At 42.4% G+C, this 25,054-nt stretch overlaps 1 protein-coding gene across 5 annotated transcripts; it reads left to right on the top strand.

The window, feature by feature from the left end:
- The first annotated feature begins 721 nt into the window (after window positions 1-721).
- On the top strand, window positions 722-23,094 carry usp48 (ubiquitin specific peptidase 48). 5 transcript variants are annotated; one of them, XM_023986244.2, is made up of 27 exons: window positions 722-880; window positions 1,363-1,497; window positions 4,820-4,940; window positions 5,134-5,275; window positions 5,367-5,494; window positions 5,680-5,804; window positions 6,385-6,493; window positions 10,773-10,906; window positions 11,039-11,121; window positions 13,263-13,442; window positions 13,670-13,807; window positions 14,182-14,331; window positions 15,396-15,596; window positions 15,690-15,804; window positions 15,989-16,131; window positions 16,305-16,504; window positions 16,841-16,963; window positions 17,424-17,485; window positions 17,599-17,709; window positions 17,833-17,963; window positions 18,072-18,178; window positions 18,301-18,408; window positions 18,602-18,784; window positions 18,882-19,007; window positions 19,183-19,231; window positions 19,373-19,399; window positions 22,529-23,094. In XM_023986244.2, exons 2-27 carry the CDS (start codon window positions 1,364-1,366, stop codon window positions 22,549-22,551), a joined length of 3,153 nt encoding a protein of 1,050 aa, XP_023842012.1. In that variant the 5' UTR covers window positions 722-880; window position 1,363; the 3' UTR covers window positions 22,552-23,094. The 5 variants fall into 5 exon arrangements, with proteins under 5 accessions (XP_023842012.1, XP_023842002.1, XP_023842006.1 ...); XM_023986234.2 differs by having other exon boundaries at window positions 13,260-13,442; XM_023986238.2 differs by lacking the exon at window positions 722-880 and having other exon boundaries at window positions 1,278-1,497; window positions 13,260-13,442.
- Window positions 23,095-25,054: the final 1,960 nt, after the last annotated feature.

The following is a 25,054-nucleotide window of genomic DNA, read 5'->3' as shown; positions in this document are numbered from 1 at the left end:
TTAACTGAATGAAATAATAAAGAAATCCATTAATTCCTATGGAATGGAATGCCAATATGGCAGTCTCTCATTTCCCTCCATACAAAGATTTCTTCACTTCGTGGGCTTATTTTCGTAGGCAGAGTAAAACCAAAGATATCTTATAACTAAACCAAGATAGACTACACCCTATCGTTTCCAATGGGAAGAAAGAGTCATCGTGGGTAGAACAAGCAAGGTGATGGGCAGAGCCAAGCCCGAGCTAGCGAGATCCTATTGGCGCCTTCTCGCATGCGTCTGCATATTTCCGTTAGGGAACGCCTCCTCTGTGAAGTGCGCCTGTGCAATAACTCAATAAGCCTTTGCACTCCTAAACAACGCGATTTTTTTTTTTTTTTTTACAAAGGGTAAAGTCTACTAAACTTTAATTCACTATGTTCATAACATATTCTACTTTTGGGAACACTGTGTTGACATTAAATTATTAATCGATGACAACATTTGCAGAATGTCTTACAAAATCCATCTCGTTCTATCTTCTCCCACTCCCGGCAAGTGGGCCTCTCACTGTCATATTTGGTAATGAGTAGAAACGACAAGCGGATGCTTCACATTTATACATCCGGTGAAATATCTGTCTCATTGTTCTATCTGTGGTAAAACCTCTCGCTTCGCCTCGTCCTCTCTATTTTTATGGAGTCCCCCGCATTTTCTTTGAAAGTGGCTACGTAGCTGCGTCGACATCAATCGCATGTCATGCGTTAGTACTTGCGCCTAAAACTGAAGGAGGAAATTATTTATTTAAAAACTGACGCAAGGGCGCTAAATCTAAAACAAACTGAATAAAATATGAAAATATATGCAGCTGCACAATCAGAAGTTTGTGATACACGCACGAAAGGTTCGAATGTACATTTAATTWAAAAAAATAAAAAATATATTTATATTCGCTAACAAGAAATGATGGGTAGCTAGCTAGCTAACGTTAGCTTGACACCTAGCTAGCTAGCTACGCAGTTATTCGCAGTGGGGAATATCTGACAAGCTAGCTAACATTATGATTGGTAGCTAGTTAGCTACGACAAGCATCAGCTGATATGATTCTAGTGTTAGCCTATGTATGTTGGAAGGATGTTTAGAGTGTGTAATTCAAGTCTTATGGCATTTAAACTGCTTGCCTGATGTGATTAACGTTATAGGTACAGTATTTGTTTGGCCTTTTTTTCGCCGACGACTAGATCCCTACATTTAGCCAACTGGCTAACGTTAGCTAGCTAACGACGTTGAGTGACTGCAGCTGTGCCAGTAGCAGCGCGAGTTAGGCCGCAGCATCCTCGGCACCTCTTTGTCAGGGTACCCATGGTAGGCTCTGTTTTCTTGCAGAATGGCGCCTCGCGTACAGCTTGAGAAAGCAGCCTGGCGCTGGGTCGAGTCTGTGAGACCAGAGGACATACAACGGGAACATATTGAGATAGCTTACCGAATCTGTGTACCGGCGTGCAAGAGGGGAGCATGCAGGTAAATGTGCAAGTTTAGCTACCTAGTTTTTCCCCCTAACTAATTACTTCAATTCCCAATGTCAAAACGTATCCTTTATGTCATATTCAACTGCTATAATGTTGCGAGAACATTAAGGGTGAATTGATTGTGTTGCACAACTATCTTTTGCTATTTTATTATTTTGTAGTTAACTAGTCGGTTGAATATCATGTGTATACATAGAATCTCATTGTGTAGCCTATGTATGGAAAGATAGGCGAGACACTTGTCATGACATGTTTTCATTTCCTGTAGTATTTTGATATTCACATTACTGAATGGTATAGACAATTCCTTGGTAACGGAATTACGCTAATACTTATTATTTTTTTACTTTAAAATGTATACCAAACAAAAACCATTGATTTCAAGTTTAACAAACCATAGAACTCTATGCACAAGGACTACTTGCCATGGAACAGTCAAAATCATGTTTCATGAAATTTGGACAAAAACAGTTAGAAATATGATGACCAAAGTATGAAAAAAGACATTAGTAACGTTTGATCGTAAAGTTAGCCTACTGGTCCCCTCCCCCATGTCAAACACTTGTATTCGGGAGGCTGGATTATTTAAGGGGTCAAGATTATTTAAGTGGATAAAGTGACCCCCTAATGCTAATTTTAATACACCAATGGTAACATGATATTCTCTTACCTAATTTAAATAAGTACCCCCATGTAACCAACAGGAGGTGTTTGCAGAGGGGTGTGGTTTTATATAGCTACTCTATTGGTGCCAAAATTTGACTATAGGGTGTCAGCAAATATAATTAAAAGTTTACACTTCGTCTATGGCAAAGATACTTGTTTACCCTTTCATCTGTGTCTGGTGTTTGCTAGTTACTGGCTAGTTAGGTCTTCAGCTAGCATGGAACAAAAGGGGGGGGGGGGGGTCGTTCAAAACTCTGACACTGTTATCATGTCAACTGCATCACAAGAGACAAATGTTGACCTCATTAACCAGGTTTCCATCCAACCTTTTTACGTGAGTAAAGTGGATGTTGGATAAAAAATGTAACCGTGACAGGCCTGATGGAAACAAGACAATTAAGCAAAAAAATGTTGGTGCAATTATTGATATAACATCATACCGAAGTAAACTTTGTCACGTATTGACATGTTGTGTGGTCCTCCCACTATGACTCATCGGGAAAGCATGCAGTTTATTAGGCTAGAGATGAAATATGAACTTCACAAGGTGGTGAAAATGCAAGGCGATGAGCTTGATGCTCCTTTCCAATAAATATCAAGGGTCTTATTCTGGTGACATGATCATCGGTGCTTGGTTGCAGTTTGACAAATAATAGTGATGCACCGATATTACATTTTTGGCCTATATGATCCAATATTTTCCTTGCCAAAAAACCTGATACCGATATTTCAAATTTTAGTGGCCCTTTAAGCATTCTAGTACAGTTAAATAGTTACCACATGGACGCAGCGGTCTAAGGCACTGCATTTCAGTGCAAGAGGCGTCACTACAGTCCCTGGTTCGAATCCAGGCTGTATCTCAGATTTCAATACTAGTAAATGTCATAACTCAGGAGGATGTCTTCTCTGGAATGAGCCATTGATCAAATTTTTTGCGATATTCCTACCACGAGAAATATGTAATTTATCGGAGGGTCTAGCCTCTTTAGTCCAGGGTGTATTGCATGGTGCCGTTGCCAGATATGATATTATAGAAAGGAGATAGGAATCCAAAGAACGAATGAAGGAACTTTTAACGCCCCACCCAGAAGACAGTCTCCCAATTGCGTTCAAGTTGTCATGCTGCGTCACGCAATCCCTTCTCAAAGTCGGTGTATATGTGGAGAAACGTACCTATTTTCCTCAAGTATGTAGGGTCACGTTTCCAAAGCTATACGATTTTACAGATGGCAAGTTAATTATCTCACATCTCATAAAATGTTGGGTTTTTGAGCTAGCGCCCAATAGAATCCCATTCACTCCTTGAAAGAGCGCGCCTTGTCCCAGAATCGCCCAGAATGCTACGCGCGGCACATTGACGTAGCATGGGCAACGTTTCCCATCTCCTCAAAAATATATCTGGCGTTGCGAATGTCAGACTCCACTCCACTCTCCACATCGATCTGCAAGTTCAACATGTTGAGTTTGTAGACTTCTAAATTGATAGTGCAGGGTGTTTTGGTGATTTTACAGCTAGCTAGCTACTTTATATTGTCTTTGGTATTATTGTGTGTGGCTACGTTCGCTTGCTAGCCAGCCAGCCCATCTAGAGAGCATAGCATTGTGGATTTTGTAGTCAACTTGAGCTGATTTCCACAACGATTTTCCAATTTGCTACCAACCTTATTATAACGGAAAGATTAAACATTTGTTCACAGAAAATATTGCTCTAATATTAGTGTTATTTAACACGGTAAATAAGGAATGATTGGTTTTGGTTCGATTATCCCTTCTGTAATCTTTTCTTTTTATTGGCCAGTCTGAGATATGGCTTTTTCTTTGCAACTCTGCCTAGAAGGCCAGCATCCCGGAGTCGCCTCTTCACTGTTGACGTTGAGACTGGTGTTTTGCGGGTACTATTTAATTAAGCTGCCAGTTGTGGACTTGTGAGGTGTCTGTTTCTCAAACTAGACACTCTAATGTACTTGTCCTCTTGCTCAGTTGTGCACCGGGGCCTCCCACTCCTGGTTAGAGCCAGTGTGCGCTGTTCTGTGAAGGGAGTAGTACACAGCGTTGTATGAGATCTTCAGTTTCTTGGCAATTACTGTCATGGAATAGCCTGCATTTCTCAGAACAAGAATAGACTGATGATTTTCAGAAGAAAGATCTGTGTTTCTGACCATTTTGAGCCTGTAATCAAACCCACAAATGCTGACGCTCCAGATACTCAACTAGTCTAAAGAAGGCCAGTTTTATTGCTTCTTTAATAAGCACAACAGTTTTCCTCTGTGCTAACATAATTGCAAAAGGGTTTTCTAATGATCAATTAGCCTTTTAAAATGATTAAACTTGGATTAGCTAACACAACGTGCCATTGGAACACAGGAGTGATGGTTGCTGATAATGGGCCTCTGTACGCCTATGTAGATATTACATTAGAAATCAGTCGTTTCCAGCTACAATAGTCATTTACAACATTAACCATGTCTACACTGTATTTCTGATCAATTTGATGTTATTTTAATGGACATTTTTTTTTTGCTTTTCTTTCAAAAACAAGGACATTTCTAAGTGACCCCAAACTTTTGAACGGTAGTGTATGTTTGATTAAAAATGTGTGAAAGAAGTTGTTAGGCTACTGACGTCTCTCCCGCTGACTGCTTTTACAGGAGGAATTGCAAAGGGAACCCAAATTGTCTTGTTGGTATTGGTGAACATGCCTGGTTGGGAGAGATCGACGAGAACACCTTCCACAACATTGACGATCCAAACTCGGAGCGCCGGGACAAGGTAGGCATACCTCCACAACATTCACCATGAACACATCTGCAAGGATGTGCTCCTGCCTGTTTGTGAATCCACATTACTTAGTTCCTCTTCAAGTTAAAATGTCTGCCTTTTGATCTGCACTGATGTGGAAACACTGGCTAAGTAAGAGAAAAGTTTGTTTGTACTTGTCCATCGCTTTCTTTTTCCCTCTTAGAACACGTTTGTGGGTCTGACAAACCTGGGTGCCACGTGTTACGTCAACACATTTCTGCAGGTGTGGTTCCACAACCTGGAGCTGCGTAGGACCCTGTACCTGTGTCAGAACGCCAGGGCAGAGGAGCACAACATGGACTCAGGTGTGCAAGCCCTCAGAGATCAGCCCAACTGTATAGATGACCTCAGGTAAACCCAAATTGTAGAGATGAAACACAATTTTCCCTTTCTCAGACTACGAGCCTCGCAGCATATGTGAACACCTGCAGTACCTGTTTGCACTGCTACAGAACAGCAACAGAAGGTACATCGACCCCTCAGGGCTGGTCAAGGCTCTGGGGCTGGACACAGGACAACAGCAGGTAGAGCCCAATGATCTTTTTTACATGTACAGGAAAGTCTGTGTGAAGAGTTCACAATGTTTGGAAGAAGCTTATTTGTTTTGATAGTGGCTATAGGAGGAAAACAAATAATACAATACAAAATTTAAACCGTATTTATTTTACTCTTTCTTTCTCCTGCCTGTCTTCTTTCCCTTCACTTTCAGGACGCTCAAGAGTTTTCCAAGCTCTTCCTCTCGCTATTGGAGGACACCTTATCCAAACAGAAGAATCCAAACCTGCATAATGTCATCCAGCAGCAGTTCTGTGGCCAGATGTCTTACGTCACTGTGTAAGCCAGGACTACATTCAGCCATCAACTTTAATCAGACTTAAATAACATTCTAACAACCTAGTTGTAGTTTTATTTGTTAGAATTTGGAATCTTCAGGTTGCCACGAGAGATGTCCTTGTCCTTTCTTGCTTTATGGCTGGGTTTTATAAAGTCAAGTGTCTGACTATTTTGTACTTTGATATCAGTGGTGGTGCCAGTCAGAAATGCAACAGGATTTAACAGTCTTTTATTAGCATCATAAAGGCAGATGGAAAAGTGCTGTGTCAGGTTAACTGGACTGTCCGTGTCAGGCCGGACACTAGGGTTTTTAACTAGAGGTTCTGGCTTTGTGGCTGCAAAGGTTATCCTTTTATCCGGGCCACGCTTTTGCCATGTATGATTTTTGGATCAAGATCAAAACGTATTTGCACTACCTTGTTTTTTTTGGCCTTAAATCAACCCAGACTTCTACACAGCACCGATACATTTCAAACCTCTGCAAAAAAAATAAAAAAAATAATAGGTGCAGACTTTGCACTGGTACGGACACTGAGTAAACCTGTCCCTGAGTGTTTCTCTGTCTGGCTTTACATCACAGGTGTAACCAGTGTGGTCGTGCTTCTCCTCTGCCGTCCCGATTCTACGAACTGGAGCTCAACATCCAGGGTCACAAGAACCTTACAGAATGTGTCACAGAGTTCCTCAAGGTAACCATGCATTATGACATCAGTTCCCCAAGGTAACAATGAAGCCATAAGACTGCTAAATAGCTAACAAAATGTCTACACAGATTATCTGAGTTGACCCTTGGATTACATTTTTTATCTTTGCATGGCCTCTATGCACACTCACAGGACTCTACACACTCATGCGCACTGACACTTCAACACACACACACTCCATTTGCTCGCACACACATTTATACTGACTCTAGACACACACTCGCATACAATCATCATATACGCTGTTGCTACTTTGTTTATCAAATATTCTGATGCCTAGTCACCTTTCCCCTATACACATCTACCTCTATCGCTCCAGTATCCCTGCACATTGTAAATATGGTATTGGAACTGACCCTGTATATAGCTAGTCATGGCTTTTTTTATTTGTGTTTTTGTTCTACCTTATGTTATTTTTAGTACTACATTTATATTGAATACTGCATTAATGGGTTTAGAACTTGCAAGAAAGGCATTTCACTGTACTTGTGCACGTGACATTGAAACTTGAAACATTGTATAATGACATCAGTGTTCCCGATGGTATTAATGCATTTTGACATCAGAGTTCCGCAAATAACAATTAATTATGATATCAGGGTTATATCCCCTGGTAATAGCGGAGCTGCATAAAGATGGCGTCCGGCATAGGCCAAGGGCCACCCACCAAAAATGTGTTGTTCCGTGACCCAGAAAACGGAATTGCAAAATTTCGGCTACACTATGTAGATAATGTTATGAACATGAATACTGTGTGATTCAAAACGTCAAATTCTCCCATTTTTATTTAATCAAAGTTATGGTATATATACCAGTCAAGTTTGGACACACCTACTCATTCAAGGGTTTTTCTTAATTTTTACTATTTTCTACATTGTGGAATAGTAGTGAAGACATCAAAACTATGAAATAGCACATCATATGGAATCATGTAGTAACCAAAAAAGTGTTAAACAAATCAAAATATATTTGAGATTCTTCAAAGTCGCCACCCTTTGCCTTGATGACAGCTTTGCACAGTCCTGGCATTCTCTCAACCAGCTTCACCTGGAATGCTTTTCCAACAGTCTTGAAGGAGTTCCCACATATGCTGAGCACTTGTTGGCTGCTTTTCCTTTACTCTGCGGTCCAACTCATCCCAAAGCATTTCAATTGGGTTGAGGTCAGGTGATTGTGGAGGCCAGGTCATCTGATGCAGCACTCCATCACTCTCCTTCTTGGTCAAATAGTTCTTACACAGCCTGGAGGTGTGTGTTTTAGGTCATTGTCGTGTTGAAAAACAAATTATATTCCCACTAAGCGCAAACCAGATGGGTTGGCTTATCGCTGCAGAATGCTGTGGTAGCCATGCTGGTTAAGTGTGCCTTGAATTCTAAATAAATCATTGACCGTGTCACCAGCAAAGCACCATCACACCACCTCCATGCTTCACGGTGGGAACCACACATGCAGAGATCATCCATTCACCTACTCTGCATCTCACAAAGACACGGCGGTTGGAACCAAAAATCTCAAATTTGGACTCCTCAGACAAAAGGACAGATTTCCACCGGTCTGTCTGTTTGTTTCTTGGCCTAAGCAAGTCTCTTCTTCTTATTGGTGTTCTTTAGTAGTGGTTTCTTTGCAGCAATTCGACCATGAAGGCCTGTCAGTCTCCTCTGAACAGTTGATGTTACATTTACATTACATTTAAGTCATTTAGCAGACGCTCTTATCCAGAGCGACTTACAAATTGGTGCATTCACCTTATGATATCCAGTGGAACAACCACTTTACAATAGTGCATCTAACTCTTTTAAGGGGGGGGGGGGTTAGAAGGATTACTTTATCCTATCCTAGGTATTCCTTAAAGAGGTGGGGTTTCAGGTGTCTCCGGAAGGTGGTGATTGACTCCGCTGACCTGGCGTGTGAGGGAGTTTGTTCCACCATTGGGGTGCCAGAGCAGCGAACAGTTTTGACTGGGCTGAGCGGGAACTGTACTTCCTCAGAGGTAGGGAGGCGAGCAGGCCAGAGGTGGATGAACGCAGTGCCCTTGTTTGGGTGTAGGGCCTGATCAGAGCCTGAAGGTACGGAGGTGCCGTTCCCCTCACAGCTCCGTAGGCAAGCACCATGGTCTTGTAGCGGATGCGAGCTTCAACTGGAAGCCAGTGGAGAGAGCGGAGGAGCGGGGTGACGTGAGAGAACTTGGGAAAGGTTGAACACCAGACGGGCTGCGGCGTTCTGGATGAGTTGTAGGGGTTTAATGCGACAGGCAGGGACCAGCCAACAGCGAGTTGCAGTAATCCAGACGGGAGATGACAAGTGCCTGATTAGGACCTGCGCCGCTTCCTGCGTGAGGCAGGGCCGTACTCTGCGAATGTTGTAGAGCATGAACCTACAGGAACGGGTCACCCGCCTTGATGTTAGTTGAGAACGACAGGGTGTTGTCCAGGATCACGCCAAGGTTCTTAGCACTCTGGGAGGGGACACAATGGAGTTGTCAACCGTGATGGCGAGATCATGGAACGGGCAGTCCTTCCCCGGGAGGAAGAGCAGCTCCGTCTTGCCGAGGTTCAGCTTGAGGTGGTGATCCGTCATCCACACTGATATGTCTGCCAGACATGCAGAGATGCGATTCACCACCTGGTTATCAGAGGGGGGATGTTGAGATATGTCTTTTACTTGAACTCTGAAGCATTTTTTTGGGCTGCATTTATTTGGGCTGGTAACTTAAATGAACTTATCCTCTGCTGCAGGGTAACTCTAGGTCTTCCTTTCTGTGGTGGTCTTCATGAGAGCCAGTTTCATCATAGTGCTTGATGGTTTTGCGACTGCACTTGAAGAAAGTTCTTTAAATTTTCCGAATTGACTGACCTTCATGTCTTAAAGTATTGATGGACAGTTGTTTCTCTAGGCTTATTTGAGCTATTCTTGTCATTAATATGGACTTGGTCTTTTACGAAATAGTGATATCTTCTGTATCCCAACCCTACCTGGTCACAAAACAACTGATTGGCTCAAATGCATTAAGAAGGAAAGAAATTCCAAAAATGAACTTTTGAAAACACACCTGTATTTGAAATGCGTTCCAGGTGACTACCTCATGAAGCTGGTTGAGAGAATGCCAAGAGTGTGCAAAGCTGTCATCAAGGCAAAGAAAGGGTGGCTACTTTGAAGAATCTCAATTAACACTTTTTTGGTTACTACATGATTCCATATGTGTTATTTCATAGTTTTGATGTCTTCACTATTATTCTACAATGTAGAAAATAATAAAAATAAAGAAAAAGCCTTGAATGAGTAGGTGTTCAAACTTTTGACTGGTACTGTATATATATATATATATATATTTTTTTTACTACTTTTCTCCCCTATTTCGTGATATCCAATTAGTAGTTAGTCTTGTCCCATCGCTGCAACTCCGGTACGTACTCGGGAGAGGCGAATGTCGAGAGCCATGCGTCCTCCGAAACACGACCCTGCCAAGCTGTTCTGCTTCTTGACACAGCTCGCTTGACCCGGAAGCCAACCGCACCAATGTGTCGGAGGAAACACCGTCCAACTGGCGACCATGTCAGCATGCATGTGCCCGGCCTGCCACAGGAGTTGCTAGAGCGCGATGGGACAAGGACATCCCGGCCGGCCAAACCTTCCCCTAACCCTGACGGCGCTGGGCTAATAGTCCGCTGCCTCATGGGTATCCCGGTCGTGACACAGCCTGGGATCGAACCCGGTTCTGTAGTGATGTCTCTAGCACTGCGATGCAGTGCCTTAGAACGCTGCGCCACTCGGGAGGCCCCAAAAAGTTATGATATTTAGCATCGCAAATCACAGCACATGTGCTCCGACGTTGCTATGTTTCATCATGGTTCCTTTTTTTGCACGCTGACGCACAGAACTATTTGTGCGTCCGGTGTTCGTCCTTACATCAGCTCAACCAACACGTTACCTTCACAGATCCAGATGAACCCCGAAACTAGTAAATATGTTTCAACCATGTACATGGATTTTCTCTGTTAATATAAGACATTTTGCCAGCTGTATTTAGCCTACAAGGGCCGTCATTGCTCTTACCTGCTAGCCACACTAAAGATATCACAACATTTGCTAGCTAACACAGCTCTCAAAATAAGCAAGGACCTGACAACTAAGTAAAGCGCTCTTCTGGCATCTCATAAAAATCTATTCAGCATGTTTCAACAGCATCTTACAGTTAAAAAAACAACATTTGTGAGTTGTTGATTTGAGTTACTTTTTTATATTATCCTGTGAATTCTCTCTGCAGGAGGAGAAGTTAGATGGTGACAACCGCTACTTCTGTGAAAGCTGCCAGAGCAAACAGAACGCCGCTCGACGCATCAAACTGCACAGCCTCCCACGGGTACTCAACCTGCAGCTCATGCGTTTCGTTTTCGACAGGTCAGTTTGATTCATTCATTCCGTCTGTAGTTTTGTAGTCTCATGTCTGCCACTCTTAACTACCTACCCTGAGTAGTGGCCATATACTGAGGTGGTGTTGCTGAATGTTGTCTTTCCTCCTCTGGTTTCCAGACAAACGGGTCACAAGAAGAAGCTCAACACCTTCATCAGTTTCCCAGAGCAGCTGGACATGGGCCCGTTTCTGGAGGAAAAAGGTATTGCCAGCCTCTCAATGGCAGAACACGCTGTCCTCAATCTATACTTGTGACCAAATAATTAATGATAAAGATGGATAGCGCGTCATCTTCTAAGCTCGGACACGCTTACCCGTGACCTATTTCCCCCTCTTTTCTCGTGACGATTTAAATCCCTCTGGCAAAAAATGTAGGCATCATACATTGTAACACATTCAAGAGTACAAATACAACATTTCATGACTCTACGTGCATATTTGGTGATATATAAAGACTGCCTTACTTCCTACATGTGACCAAATGTACTGTTTACATTCTTTAATTATTCTAGCTACGACCGACTGGCTTGTCACTTCTTCGAAAATCTCTCAATTTAGGTCATGAAGGCTAGCATTTGTTTATTTAGTTGCCATGACACCCATACATACAAAAGCCAACTAGGATCAAATGAAGAAATGTGTTTTCCTGCTGGTAGAGACCTTTAGCTGAATGAGAAAATAAGTTTCTTAGCTGGCTGATTTGGAATCATATTGCAGACATTGCATTTCAAGATAAATGGATTCAAGATCAATAAATGTTGACACATTAAACCTATACAAATTAAATGCATTACTTTGTTGTATTACAAATGATTTCCATTTAATTGATTCTCTCTTGTTTAAATGCCATTTATGGTGCAGGAGACAGACATATTTTACCTTTAAAAATGACCAGTAGATGGCAGTATTGACCTAATATGGGAAGCTGACACCCTCAGGTCAGTTCAATTCACAATTGTAACCAGGAACACATTTCATTAATGAAATGAAAACTGGAGAACGCTGCTAGAGACCTCGTGTCACATGTTAATACAGTAAGAAAATACCACAACAGAGACTTGTCACTTGGCACAGTGTTATTTATAGGACACCTTCAGCTAAACAATCAGTTGGGCAGTGAAGAGCGTAATTTTTTTTAAATGTATTTTTCTTTGATTGCACTTAAATGTCATCCGAGAATAGCCCATGTTGCGCTACATGACTGAAGTTCTGTGAGAAAGTATTTTTGACAATGGTGTGAGGGTTGTTCCATTTGATTTAAATCACTTTTTACTGCACCCCTTTTGATTTGAATGAAACTTTCTATGCATTTTTGCCTGTGGTACAAATGGTCTAAAAGTTACTTTTTAGACTTGTGACCCATTTTGCATACCATACCATGAGACATCCATGTCTTCATCACTGGAAAAAAATTAACGATTGACATTATCAATTTGATAATGTAATTTTTTTTTTTTTTAAATCAAGTCATTTGTTTACCTTTCACATAAACTATTTGATGCGTAAAGTCAATTTTGTTTTTCATTTTTGCATATGTTACTTGGATCCTATTTGACATCTGAAGTGTGTTGTGCCCGCCATCGGTTGAGACACAGCATGTACTTGAATACAGGGTGGGTGTCATGTTTTGGCTGATAAATGTTTTAAAATGGGAATACAATTCAAATGTTCAACTTTCAAATGGTAGCACAAAGATGGTTGGAGGCCCACGCATCAGACATACTGACTTGAATGGGAATATAATTTGTTTAAAATTACACTGTCAATCTGCCATAGGAAAACAATTGAAATCATAAAAATATAGACAATCGAATAGACATGACCATTTAGGTCTACATTCAATGGTGGGTGGAACGGCGGCCATCTTTGTGGTAGTAATTGGAAGTAAAAAAATGTAATTCAAATATAATGTAATTGATTTACTAGCTAAATTGTGGTGGTCTGAAGGGTTATCTCCATTCTATCAATTATATTTCTATGATTGAAATGACACCCATCCTGAATTCAAGAGTATGCTGTGCCTCAACCGATGATGGGCACAACACCAAACGCCTCAAATGTCAAATAAGCTACATATGTGAAAATGGTAAAACAGATTTTACGCATTTTTAGATGTAAGATGTGCTTTTTTAAATATATCAAACTCAACCATTTATCTTTTCCAGTTATGAAGACATGGATGTCTCATGGTAGGGTGGGGTCAAAAAGTGAATGGAATCAAATGGAATGACCCATGGTAAAGGCTGCAGACACACATAATCCATGCTGTGGAAAGTTGGTTAGTCTGTGTGTGTGTGTGTGTTTGTTTGTTTTTTGGGCCTCTTTGGGTGACGTCCCCAGAAGATGAGAAGTGTGTGTACGAGCTGAGTGCGGTCCTGATCCACCGCGGGGTCAGCGCCTACTCGGGTCACTACATCGCCCACGTGCGAGACGCCCGCACCAGCGACTGGTACAAGTTCAACGACGAGGAGATTGAGAAGATGGAAGGCAAGAAGCTACAGCTGGGCATCGAGGAGGACATCGGTGAGCCTCCCTGAGTCCCTGCTCCTCCCTTCCTTAGTCCATATGCACCCCCTTCACCTCTCCTCCCTTTTCTTTCCCTTCACTTCCCTGAATTGTAGCAGTATTGTTTTGTAATACATCTTGGTTAAAAATGGACAGTTGTTTAGTGGTAAAAGTCCCACCCTTTCCACTCTTGATCACTTTTTCTCTTATACGCATTCTCTGCTGTTCTTCTGGTCTTTCTCCAGCCGAAACGGTGAAGTCCCAGACCCGTAAGCCCAAGTGCAGTAAAGGATATCACTGCTCCAGAAACGCCTACATGCTGGTGTACAAATGCCAGAGAGAGGAGGACACTGACCCCATGGAGACCAACGTTGAGGTGCCAGGTGAGGATCTAACTACTGTACTGCACCTGATGATTACTGTAGTACAATACATTATGTGCAAGGTAAGAATTGAGCTAGCTAAAGGGCTGCAGTGTGTACAGACCTTTGACATACTTGATTCAAATAGTCAAGAAGTCAACACCCCAGATAATAATAGTTAAGAATAAATGTATAGGTGGTAAAAGCTATTCTCTAGTAAGATTATTCCCTAGTGAACTGTGTAGTTCGATATTCCCTGCTATTGTAAAATTGCCTAAATGTGCATGGTACACTACCTGTTGCTGCAGAGGCCTGGTTAGAATGTTGTGGTTGTATGACCTTTGAACCCAGCGATGGGAGCTGTGATGTCAGTGGGAGCCCTCTATCTGTGCCAGGCTTTCTGGGGAGGCTGGTGGACCGAGACAACAGGAAGTTTGAAGAGTGGTGCCTGGAAATGGCCGACATGCGCAAGCAGAGCGTTGACAAGGGCAAGGCCAAGCACGAAGAGGTGAAGGAACTCTACGAGCTTTTACCTGCGGAAGACGGTTGGTAAAAACATTACCCCAGACATATCACAATATTGCAATATGGAAGTAGTTCTATGTTCATGATGATGTTTAATGCTAGTGTTTTCCACTAGCGCTGGCAGTTGGCTAAACCGACTAATTTTCAGCCCACGACTTTTTCCACTTAAATTAACTACGCTACTTTTCAATTCGCTAGTCAGAAAAAAGTCAGCCAAGCCCTCTCGCAAGAATGAACGATATGCATCTTCTAGCGATCTATTGATAGGACAGGCGCCTGTCAGTCACAAAGTGAGCGACACAAGGGAAAGACTGCTAGTTTGACAGTCTATCTGTCCCGCCTCCCAGTACCTGTGGGCAGTGTGATTTGTGTGTGCTGTGGATGGTTGCAGTCTAATTTCTTTACACTGAGGAGGGGGGAGCATGATGCTCCTTCATCATCTCTGTGAGTGAATTTCAAGACTCTACAGTGTGACCATTTTACCCGCCTATGTGCCTAAAAATAAATGTGCGAACTGAAAAAGTATGAGCATGTGCGAGTTGTTATTCTATAGCAAAAATAAATATGGAATTGTTTTGAGATGGATATACCATGGATCTTTTAGCTATTTTGAATTGTAGGACCCCTTTAGGTATAACATTTTTTTTTAGAAAAAAATGTATTTGATAAAACATTGAATTTGTCCTTTACTACTATAGCACATACAGTGGGGCAAAAACGTATTTAGTCAGCCACCAATTGTGCAAGTTCTCCCACTTAAAAAGATGAGGCCTGTAATTTTCATCATAGGTACACTTCAACTATGACAGACAAAATGAGGGGGGAAAATCCAGAAAATCACATTGTAGGATTTTTTATGATTTTATTTGCAAATTATGGTGGAAAATAAATATCTGCTAAATATGTTGTGTATGTGACAATTTTTATTTGATGTCGAACTGGAACGCAAAATGCGTTGAAGTTACTGGTCCGGTCGGGCCAGTGAATGACGAAATCCACCAGCCTAACATGTTTTTACTGGCCCCGGGCCTGTGGCCCGTTGTTAATGTCAGACCCTGCATGTTTCTGTGTTTTTTTCTTCCAGGCCAAGAGTATGAGTTTGTGCCTCTGGAGTGGCTGAAGAAATGGCTGGATGACTCGACGGTCACCAAAGAAATCGACAACGGCAACTTCCTGTGTTCTCACGGTAAACTGCACCCCGACAAGGTGGGGGAGGCCAAGAGGATCTCCGTCAAAGCTGCAGAGCTTCTCTTCGACAAATATGGAGGAGGACCCAGGCTAGATTGTAAGAGCCATTGCAATGGCTGACGTGCAGTGGATATTCTCAGCTCCTCTCTGCAACCTCTGACCTCTTCTGTGTGTGACCCTGTGTGTCCAGGCTCAACTCTCTGTGAGGAATGTGTGGGGCAGAGATGCAGAGTGCTGCGGCTAAAGAACCAGCTGGCCGAGGATTACAAAGAAGTCACCAACCTTGTCAAGTGCCCGCCCAAAAGGTAACCGCTGACTCCCTCAGATTCATGGCAACATTTTGTGTCCGTAAAACAGTTGGTCAAAATAACCATAACTTTGTAAGTAAGCGGAATGCACTTATTTAAAAAATACTAAAGTTTTAATACTGCAGCTAGTAATTGTATCCTGTGCAAGTGTGTGTTCTTACGTCTCACCCCTGTCCGACAGTGATGAGGGGTACTGGGCGGGCAAGACGTCTCTGCGGAGCTGGAGACAGTTGGCCTTGGAGCAGCTGGAGGAGGATGAGGAGGAGACCAAACACAGCAACGGCAAAACCAACGGAGAGGGACCAGAGATCACTGCTACTAAAGGTACACAAACCAGCAGAGATCACAAATCGTACAACTTGGAAAACGACCAGTTATCACGATGACTGAAGGTGGAGTAGAGAACTCCACTATTATTATTAGAGTCAGGTGAGAAATAACATTCTTGTCTTTATCAAAGCATTGCCCACTGTTTGACTATTGCTGTCTGTTTCCAGAGTACGGCACGGAGAACCTGGACGGAGACGAGGAGGAAATGAAGACCTTCAATGAGGACATCCTCTGTCGGCACGGCGGTCTGAGTATCCTGGAGAGCGAGCGGCGGCTGGTGACTGAGGAGGTGTGGTCCAAACTGAGGGTGTACTTCCCCAAAGCCCCCCAGTTCACCCAGCTACAGGAGCCCTGTCAGCAGTGCCTGGTAAGAAGGGACGGACGGACGGATGTGGTGGGAGGGATTAGAGATACTGTAAAAAAATAAATAAAATAAAAAATCTCTCCCTACTCGTGTCTTCTAGCCTTGTGAAGAAAAAAATAACTAAAAACGATTAATGGGCGGCAGATAGCCTAGCGGTTAAGAGCATTGTCACTAACCGTAAGTTCGCTGGTTAGAGCCGTCTAGGTGGGAATTCAGATGTGCCCTTGAGCAAGGCACTTAACCCTAATTACTCCTCTAAGTCACTCTGGATAACAGTGTCTGCTAAATGACTAAAATGTGAATGTGTTAACTGTGTGATATCCCTGTGTTTTCTTGTAGAGGCTGGAGCGAGAGGGGAAGGAGAATGAGGCTCTGAACAGGATGATGGCGTCAGAACAGAAGAGCTCCCTACTCAACCTCTTCCAGGAGAAGAACAGGCCCACACTCACCAAGTGGCCACAGGTAATAACAGTAGGTAGTACATGGCTAATAACAAGTAATAACTGCTAGTACACTGGTAATAAAATGGCTAATAACTACTGGGACGCTGGTAATAAAATGGCTAATAACTGCTGGGACGCTGGTAATAAAATGGCTAACGACTGCTGGGACGCTGGTAATAAAATGGCTAACGACTGCTGGGACGCTGGTAATAAAATGGCTAACGACTGCTGGGAACGCTGGTAATAAAATGGCTAACGACTGCTGGGACGCTGGTAATAAATGGCTAACGACTGCTGGGCCGCTGGTAATAAAATGGCTAACGACTGCTTGGGACGCTGGTAATAAAATGGCTAACGACTGCTGGGACGCTGGTAATAAAATGGCTAACAATTCCTTCCTTCAATTCTTAGAGTAAATATACTATTGGATCTTACTGAATATGTTGCTGACATACTGATGAACCCCATCTTTGTTTTAGGAGACAGATATTCTCTACATAGTTCCTCTGTTTTTTGTGGACGAGTGGAGAAGGTTCATCAGGTAAGTTCTTTCCAAATCCAACAGTTTGGATGGTGAAGCAGTCCAAAAAAAGTCAGATGGCATGAATGTCTCTCTCTCTGTCTCTGACTCTGTCTTTCTGTGTCTGTCTATAGGAGGCCCACTAAGACCACCCCAGTGTCTAGCGTAGGGAACAGTTTGCTCCTATGTCCACATAGAGGCTTCATGTTCACCTTCGACTCCATGTTAAAGGGAGACGCCCAACAGTGAGTGACTTCACCGACCTCTGACCCCTCTTGACTCAAGTTGTTGTGTTTTATACAGCACTTCTCTGGTCTTTATCATCCATCCCTCCTGGTCTCATGTTGTGTGGTGTTCCCTCTGCACAGTATAGCTCTTCTCTGGCCCGACGAATGGGAGGTGATCAGCAGACACTTCCTGGTTGATCAGCCAATCTCCATCTGCCGGATCGGCGAGGCTACGCCCAATGGCTCCAGTGTGGAGTACACCACCCAGCCTGGTGAGATTTGAGCCCACATGACTGCGTGTTTGTGATTTGATTCTTTGAGCTCTGCAGAGGAACTGTTTGACTGTGTTGTGTGAGTTGACTGTGTGTTTGTGTGTCCAGAGTTGTGTAGGGACTGCAGAGAAGGCTTCATTTTCCAGCAGCAGAGGGACATGAGAGAGTATGCACAAGCCACAGTCTATGTACGCAAGGTCATAGACGACAAGAGGGTGAGTCTCTTTCTCGCTCCCCCTTCTCCCTCTTTCTCTCTGTAGTAAATGGTTCTTGTCAGTGTAATCTGTAAATGGTATGAATCTCCAGAGAAGAATACAACTCGTGTCTTCCTCTGTAGTTGAAGGATGCAGCTCCTGAGATGAATGTGAGCGGGTCAGAGGCAGAGGATGAGAGGGAGGAGCCTGTTGCTAAGGTGGATGGAGAGCGAGACCCTGATTTCAGCCAGGTAGGATACAAACCGCTCGCCTCAGTTACACTTTTTATGGCTCATAAGTCTCTTTAAGAATCGAATGTTTGAGTAGTTTTGTGGAAACTCCATTTACCAATAATGTAAAAGTGAGAAGCCCTTTAGAGGATGATTGACATGGAATATTGCCCAATGTTGCCCTTGCTTCCTGGTCACATGACCCTCTGTCCAGTCAGAGGACGGGGCAAAGCGTCAGAAGCTGAGTGACGGCACCGTCAGTGCTGCCGCAAGTCCCGCCCCCATGGCCAGTGGTGGCAAATCGGGGATCAGGAGGAGCACGAGGCACAGGAAGCTCCGGGGAGAGAAAGCACTCATCGTCTCAGCCAATCAGACGCTCAAGGAGCTCAAAATACAGGCGAGGGATTCCTAATATATCCTCCTTGCCTTTGCACCACACTGAATCTATTCATTCCTGATCCTAACTCTGGTGTGTTGTAATGGTCCTCCCTCAGATCATGCACGCCTTCTCCGTGGCCCCGTTTGATCAAAACCTGTCGATCGACGGCCGGTGTCTTACGGACGATTCTGCCACCCTCGGCAGCCTAGGAGTCATCCCAGAGAGCGTCATCTGTCTGAAGGTACGAACACTCCCCATTTTAGATTATGAACTTGAACTTTTTGTTTAAAGATGCGCCCGGCGTTGGACAGATGGGTATCTAATGGGAAAGTGAACACGTCGTCACGTGATTACTGGAGACGATCAGCGAATGCAGTTGCTCATTCCTGAATCTGTGTTTTGCCTTTTTCTTTCAGGCTGATGAACCCATAGCAGATTTTGCAGCAATGGATGATGTTTATCAGGGTATGTTTATTTTCGTCTCTTTCCATAAAATAAATTCTCCCTTTTTGTTTACTATCGTACACCCGGAAATTCCTTTTTCGCATTTGACTATGAATAGAAAGATCCTATTTTCAAACAACTGTTTCTGTGTTCTCTTCTCAGTGTGTATGCCTGAAGAAGGATTTAAAGGTAAGGATATTTTCTGATCACTATTATGCTTAGACAATGGTCGTGACTGAGTACCCATACTTGCGTCCTAGTCCGTTTGAGTAGTATGTGACATTTCTAAAATCGAGAGTACTTTAAATGCCCGGATGTCATACTAATTTTGGCTTTGACAACAGCTGATAATCAGGTATGGGGGTGTGCTACCGAAATTCACCAATAACCTGAAACAGCAATCGCGCACAACGCATTCTCAGTATGCGAAAATAGAAAGTTTTAGTATTGTCGAAAATAGTGTTTTAAAAGCCTGGATGTTATTCTCATTTCGGCTTTTCATCTAGTAGAATTTGATGCACACTTTTCCACGATTCATTGGAAGAGGTGGGCTGCGAGTGATAGGCGGCTTATCATAGGCCCTAACTTCTCTTCAAGTAGCCAAACAACACAACTAGGCTACTTAGCAGTCATTCTTATGTTGTTCCCAATGATCAGGGCTTTAGTTTACTATGTTGCTGTCCAGTGGTTCTGAATTTGCGATTCAAGAGTCCACATTTTTTTCCTTCTGTGCAATAGCCTTTTGATTTGAAACGTTTGTATGTACTAGGTTATTTTATTTAATATATATATATATATATATATATATATATATGTATGTGTATTTATATAGATATGTATATATATATATATATTATATATATATACCAATTATTATATACATACACCATTATTATAATATATATATATATATATATATATATATATATATATATATTCACACATACATATATATATATATATATATATATATATATATATATGTATGTGTTTATAATATATATATATATATATATATATATATATATATATATTATATATATTACACTGCTCAAAAAAATAAAGGGAACACTAAACAACACAATGTAACTCCAAGTCAATCACACTTCTTGAAATCAAACTGTCCACTTAGGAAGCAACACTGATTGACAATAAATTTCACATGCTGTTGTGCAAATGGAATAGACAAAAGGTGAAATTATAGGCAATTAGCAAGACACCCCCAAAAAGGAGTGATTCTGCAGGTGGTGACCACAGACCACTTCTCATTCCTATCTTCCTGGCTGATGTTTTGGTCACTTGAATGCTGGCGGTGCTCTCACTCTAGTGGTAGCATGAGACGGAGTCTACAACCCACACAAGTGGCTCAGGTAGTGCAGTTCATCCAGGATGGCACATCAATGCGAGCTGTGGCAAAAAGGTTTGCTGTGTCTGTCAGCGTAGTGTCCAGAGCATGGAGGCGCTACCAGGAGACAGGCCAGTACATCAGGAGACGTGGAGGAGGCCGTAGGAGGGCAACAACCAGCAGCAGGACCGCTACCTCCGCCTTTGTGCAAGGAGGTGCACTGCCAGAGCCCTGCAAAATGACCTCCAGCAGGCCACAAATGTGCATATGTCAGCATATGGTCTCACAAGGGGTCTGAGGATCTCATCTCGGTACCTAATGGCAGTCAGGCTACCTCTGGCGAGCACATGGAGGGCTGTGCGGCCCCACAAAGAAATGCCATGACTGACCCACCGCCAAACCGGTCATGCTGGAGGATGTTGCAGGCAGCAGATCATTCTCCACGGCGTCTCCAGACTCTGTCACGTCTGTCACATGTGCTCATGTGCTCAGTGTGAACCTCTTTCATCTGTGAAGAGCACAGGGCGCCAGTGGCGAATTTGCCAATCTTGGTGTTCTCTGGCAAATGCCAAACGTGCTGGGCTGTAAGCACAACCCCCACCTGTGGACGTCGGGCCCTCATACCACCCTCATGGAGTCTGTTTCTGACCGTTTGAGCAGACACATGCACATTTGTGGCCTGCTGGAGGTCATTTTGCAGCGGCTCTGGCAGTGCACCTCCTTGCACAAAGCGGAGGTAGCGGTCCTGCTGCTGGTTTGTGCCCTCCACGGCCTCCTCCACGTCTCCTGATGTACTGGCCTGTCTCCTGGTAGCGCCTCCATGCTGGACACTACGCTGACAGACACAGCAGACCTTTTTGCCACAGCTCGCATTGATGTGCCATCCTGGATGAACTGCACTACCTGAGCCACTTGTGTGGTTGTAGACTCCGTCTCATGCTACCACTAGAGTGAGAGCACCGCCAGCATTCAAAAGTGAACAAAACATCAGCCAGGAAGCATAGGAACTGAGAAGTGGTCTGTGGTCACTACCTAGGATAGGATAAAGTAATCCTTCTAACCCCCCCCCCCCCCTTAGAGTTAGATGCACTATTGTAAAGTGGGTTGCCACTGGACATCATAAGGTGAATGCACCAACTTGTAAGTCGCTCTGGATAAGAGCGTCTGCTAAATGACTTAAATGTTAAAAATGAAAATGGTCACCACCTGCAGAATCACTCCTTTTTTGGGGGTGTCTTGCTAATTGCCTATAATTTCCACCTTTTGTCTATTCCATTTGCACAACAGCATGTGAAATTTATTGTCAATCAGTGTTGCTTCCTAAGTGGACAGTTTGATTTCACAGAAGTGTGATTGACTTGGAGTTACATTGTGTGTTGTTTAAGTGTTCCTTTATTTTTTTGAGGCAGTGTATATATATATATATGTATGTATGTATGTGTGTGTATATGTTACAGCACTTTGGTTTCACTAATAAATATGTTGAAATGGAACCAAATGATCTGTTTCTGTCTTCAGTCTTTTTTACAATAGGATAGATTGGCTACGGTATAGGTCAAATGTGATAATCCTTCTCAGGCTGGTTATAGGTAGACTATTACAGCTTATTCTATTCAGAGTTTGGAGAAATGAATCGAATTGGAAATGAGCTATTATCAGGCTGGTTAATGCGATACATACCTGTTGAATTTAGAAAAATCCACCTGCACTCGGCCCCGCCCCACCTGCTCAGCCAGTCAGGAGCCGCTACTGCGTTGCGGCCGTGGCATACTTTTTCCTAAATGGTATGTGCTAAATAGTATGCGACGATGAGTACATAGTATGCAGATTAAGTATGTGGTACGCTGGTATGGGTATTTGGACATGGCCAATGTTTACATGCTTGACCTGCAGTATGTGGAGCTATGTTAAATTTGACCAGATTTATTGATTGTATGTCAATGTTGGTAAAACATGCGTATGTATCCATTTAGGGACTGGGCTTCTTGGCCACTGAAGAGAACACAAGTCGCTGCCCTCGAAGCGGACTGAAGCTGGACAGCAAGAATAAAATGCTTGAAATAGTGTCCATGAATTGAGGAAAAAGTGCTTTAATTTTTTTCTTTTTTAAACTGTGACTATGTTGCAAACCCTTTCTTTATCACAATAGTAGCGGCTGGCTTTTAATATTTAAAGACGTTTATGCATTCTCTGGGACTTTGTGGTCACGCTCTCTTTGCCCGGACTGTGAGTAGAAACGGGTCATTAGTTGAGTGGCATCTTCCAATATGGAGCCCAAACTTCTCTCTTCTGTCTGCTTCCGTAGGCTTCTGAGAGGATAGGCCCAGTCGTAGAAGGTGCCCATTTTATTTCGATTGTAGGACAAAATTTTCCTTGAATTTTACAAGAGAAATTTTTTTGTTCAATGGAAGCTTGTGGTCATATTTAAAGAATGCATAATACATATTTAAAGAATGCAAATGTTAAATATTGAAAATTGTAACTGTTTGGTGGTTGAACAACCTCAACAAAGTTAACAAAATACTCCCTTGTGACATTTAGGAGAAGAAAATATGTATATTTCTTAAATGAGTTAAAAAAAAACATAGGAAATTTAGATTAGATTGTGCTGCAGTCAGAAACAGATGCAGGCCTTGGTGTGAGCTGTTCTTTTCTCTATTTCATATAAAGTTGTTTTCTTCTAATTTGAATGTACAGATTCTCACACATTGTTTTGGACTTGTTTGTGCACTGTAGGAAAATACAATGGGCGGTTTCCCCGACACAGATTAAGCCTAATCCTTTGTCCTGGAAACCGCCCCTCTGACCACTGATATTGGATTAAGTAAGTATATACTCACATTTTGTAATTCATTCTCTAATATACACAGTAAACCAAGTCTGGATGTATTGTACTGCAACTACAAGAGGCGATCGTTGGTGTTTGTAGTTTTAGTACTACTATTTGCATAATTTATTTTTGCAATTGAAGAAAATTATTTCACTCTAATTTAAATTTCTCATAAGTGAATAAACATTGAGCACAGTTGAGTTCTCCCTAAGCACTGATCTTGAAGTATTTGTTGCCAAAGAGGGTAAACTGATCCCAGATCTGTGTCTTTTTAATGTAATGATTTAACGAAATGCCTTTTGGAGAATGCGCAGTTTGTTGGTCGAGCAGTGTGTCTGGAAGTGGGTGTGTCAACAGAAGTGTATAAAAAGCTGATTCAAATTACATTAAATGTGGAGAATGATAGGCTACATTTGCATCTGTTGGCAATCAAGTAGGCTATTCATTTGTATGCCATAGCAGGTTACTGTAGCCTACCATTTGATACAATAAATATATTGAAATGACRATATCACTGGAGTCATTGCAAGTCAATTTGTGCCACTTGTGTAGCCAACCTGGAGCTGGCAAATGGGTTTAATAAATAGCATATTACTCAGTTTGTTGTTGTAGCCTTATTTGTTATTATGCAATTATTAATGGTCATATTTAGTTAATTAAGTTGGAAGTTCTCAATTGGGATCATGGTCACAGCTCTATAGCAAATGTATCATTTTCCACATTCAATGTCAGTTTCATTGTGGACTTTTCCCTGAAATGAGATGTTGTCCTTTCAGGGGCTATAGGCTAATGTTACCTGCATCTAGCTCAGCAAACCATGGCAAAGTTCAATTGCAATTATAAACCCAGATTTTAGTTACTGTTCTCTTCTTTAATATCCTTCATGTTTAGAGGGAATGTTTTCCCATTTGTGGACCCAAACATAACATACACATCAATGGCCTTTTTGAAAATGTCCTTCAGGTCTTTAATTTTTTCCCCTGCGTGATAAGTTTGGATGCTGTTCACATGGGAAACAATCAGCCCAGGCTAAACGTTTGTGTGATTTTGAGAGTCCATCTATTAGTACTTGCATTGCATGTCAAATCTGTGTTTCAGGATTGTTTAGCTTGAGCGGAATAGGCAATATGTATATATGTATTACTATACATATATATATACTATTATATATGGCAGGGGCAATGTACAACAATATAAGTCTCAGAATATGAGAAGTGATCCATTCCACCAGATTTGGATGACAGCAAATGTAAATCTGCAGTCCCCGGGCAGGTGAACATACAGTATAAACATATTATGTACAAACAGATGCCAAGATGAATAGGCTATGTATCAGAATAACATGTAGGCCTATCATTCAGGACCGACCATTGTGTTTCCAAAGGTAATTCAAGATTTACTTTATTGTCCCTAAGTGGAAATTTGTCTTGGACACAACTGCTGCATACAGTAACAATACAAAGTACATTCAACAACAAACATTGCAGGTGTCCCTATCATACATAACACATCAAATCACAGATGAAGAAACACCTTCCTAATATTGAGTGGCACCCCCCTTTGTTCTCAGAACAGCCTCAATTTGTCGGGTCATGGACTCAACAAGGTGTCGAATGTGTTCCACAGGGATGGTGGCCCATGTGGACTCCAATGCTTCCCACAGTTGACC

The sequence above is a fragment of the Salvelinus sp. IW2-2015 genome, linkage group LG1 (genome assembly GCF_002910315.2).
Source record: "Salvelinus sp. IW2-2015 linkage group LG1, ASM291031v2, whole genome shotgun sequence".
NCBI classification, from domain to species: domain Eukaryota; kingdom Metazoa; phylum Chordata; class Actinopteri; order Salmoniformes; family Salmonidae; genus Salvelinus; species Salvelinus sp. IW2-2015.
Note: the sequence above shows the minus strand (reverse complement) of the source record. Positions and strands in the feature narration are given on the sequence as shown.

What these genes read in the sequence shown, in the direction of transcription:
- usp48 (XM_023986234.2), top strand. Translation starts at nt 1,364, where the DNA reads ATGGCGCCTCGCGTACAGCTTGAGAAAGCAGCCTGGCGCTGGGTCGAG. An exon ending in GCTTTTACCTGCGGAAGACG is followed by an intron (nt 14,332 to 15,395) that starts GTTGGTAAAAAC and finishes TTTTTCTTCCAG; the next exon opens with GCCAAGAGTATGAGTTTGTG. An exon ending in GAGACCCTGATTTCAGCCAG is followed by an intron (nt 18,409 to 18,601) that starts GTAGGATACAAA and finishes CCCTCTGTCCAG; the next exon opens with TCAGAGGACGGGGCAAAGCG.